The 1527-nt window shown below is 38.8% G+C and overlaps 1 protein-coding gene across 1 annotated transcript in view; it reads left to right on the top strand.

The window, feature by feature from the left end:
- LOC107648464 (GATA transcription factor 12-like) overlaps window positions 1–1195 on the top strand; it is a 3384-nt gene extending 2189 nt beyond the window's left edge. Inside the window, exon 2 of the mRNA XM_016352319.2 lies at window positions 211–1195. Coding sequence (XP_016207805.1) covers window positions 211–993 — 783 coding nt within the window. The 3' untranslated portion in view covers window positions 994–1195. The remainder of the gene's footprint in view (window positions 1–210) is intronic.

Below are 1527 nucleotides of genomic sequence, written 5' to 3'. Positions count from 1 at the left end.
ACATAAGCATTGGTAGTATGATACTATGATCTATATCATTGTGTTTTTAATCAAAACAGAGAACTATACAATACAAAAAGAGGTACATCTATATTTATTTGTACTCCTAAACATAGATATCTCTCTTACTTTTTGTATAATTGTGAAGAATTATTATTAAAAGAATACCAAACTAATACATGTATTTATGGTTTTAAAATTTAAAAGCAGTATGACGACCTGGCAGAGTTAGAATGGCTTTCCAATTTTGTGGAGGAATCCTTCTCCAGTGAGGATCTACAAAAGATGCAACTCATCTCAGGAATGAAGAGACCAAACGATGATGCTTCATCGGAGGCCCACAAGTTCCGCGCAGAGCCCAACAGAAAAAGCCCAATATTCAACTCAGAAGTGTCAGTGCCAGCCAAGGCCCGTAGCAAGCGGTCTCGTGTGCCTCCATGCAATTGGACTTCGCGCCTACTGGTACTCTCTCCAACTCCGACTCCCACAACGTCATCATCATCAGAACCTGATGTGATGGTCCCTATTTCTACTCCAACTCCAGTGTCCTTCACTATTCCGGTCACCGGAAAAAAGCCGGGGAAGACAACAGGCAGAAAAAAAGAAGGTGGGGATTGTGGTTCTGGTGATGGTCGCAAGTGCTTGCATTGTGCTACGGACAAGACACCGCAGTGGCGGACTGGGCCCATGGGCCCTAAGACGTTGTGCAATGCTTGTGGTGTGAGGTACAAGTCAGGCCGTCTTGTGCCAGAGTACAGGCCCGCGGCAAGCCCAACGTTTGTGTTAACTAAGCACTCTAACTCACATCGAAAGGTTTTGGAGCTTCGTAGACAAAAGGAGATGATGAGAGCACAACAACACCATCATCAACACCAACAACAGTTCATACAACATCATCATCATCACCAGAACATGATGTTTGATGTACCCACAAACGCTGATGATTACTTGATCCACCAACATGTTGGGCCCGATTTCAGGCAGTTGATTTAGGTGATTTGGTAGGGTAGAACGATAATGGAGGCTCAGGTAATTTAATCTGTAGTGGATCGGAGTAAGGTATGTCAGGAGAGAATGTCACTCTTTTTTTTTTCTTTCAATTTTGTTAGGGATAAGTTTTCTTCCTCACTTGAAATTTGAGTTCACATAGACTAGTTTAATCATGACCCTAAGGTTTGTTCAAGTTGTTATTGTTTAGGCCATATTTGGCAAACTCCAATTATCAAAATTTCACCGAGGCAATTTTTTTGGCTTTATCATTGCGGTTTTCTTACGAGAAATAATCTGTGTAACTTATTTTTCTATGTATTCACTTAAAATTCATCACTTTCTTTTAAAATGATTACATGAAGAATTTCTTATTGATACATAAAAAATGAGTCATTTATAGTATTTTCTTATTTTAATTTCATTTTTATTATTATGTCATGATGAATATAGTGACTTAGAAAAGGAAAGTTAAATCTAGACTTCTTTTAACTTTGCTTGCTTCTTTTTCAAATTAGATGAATTTTGTAGTATTTGGTG

The sequence above is a fragment of the Arachis ipaensis genome, chromosome B06, assembly GCF_000816755.2.
Source record: "Arachis ipaensis cultivar K30076 chromosome B06, Araip1.1, whole genome shotgun sequence".
Taxonomy (NCBI): Eukaryota; Viridiplantae; Streptophyta; class Magnoliopsida; order Fabales; family Fabaceae; genus Arachis; species Arachis ipaensis.
The sequence above is the reverse complement of the archived record's forward strand: the minus strand, read 5'-3'. Positions and strand labels throughout refer to the sequence as shown.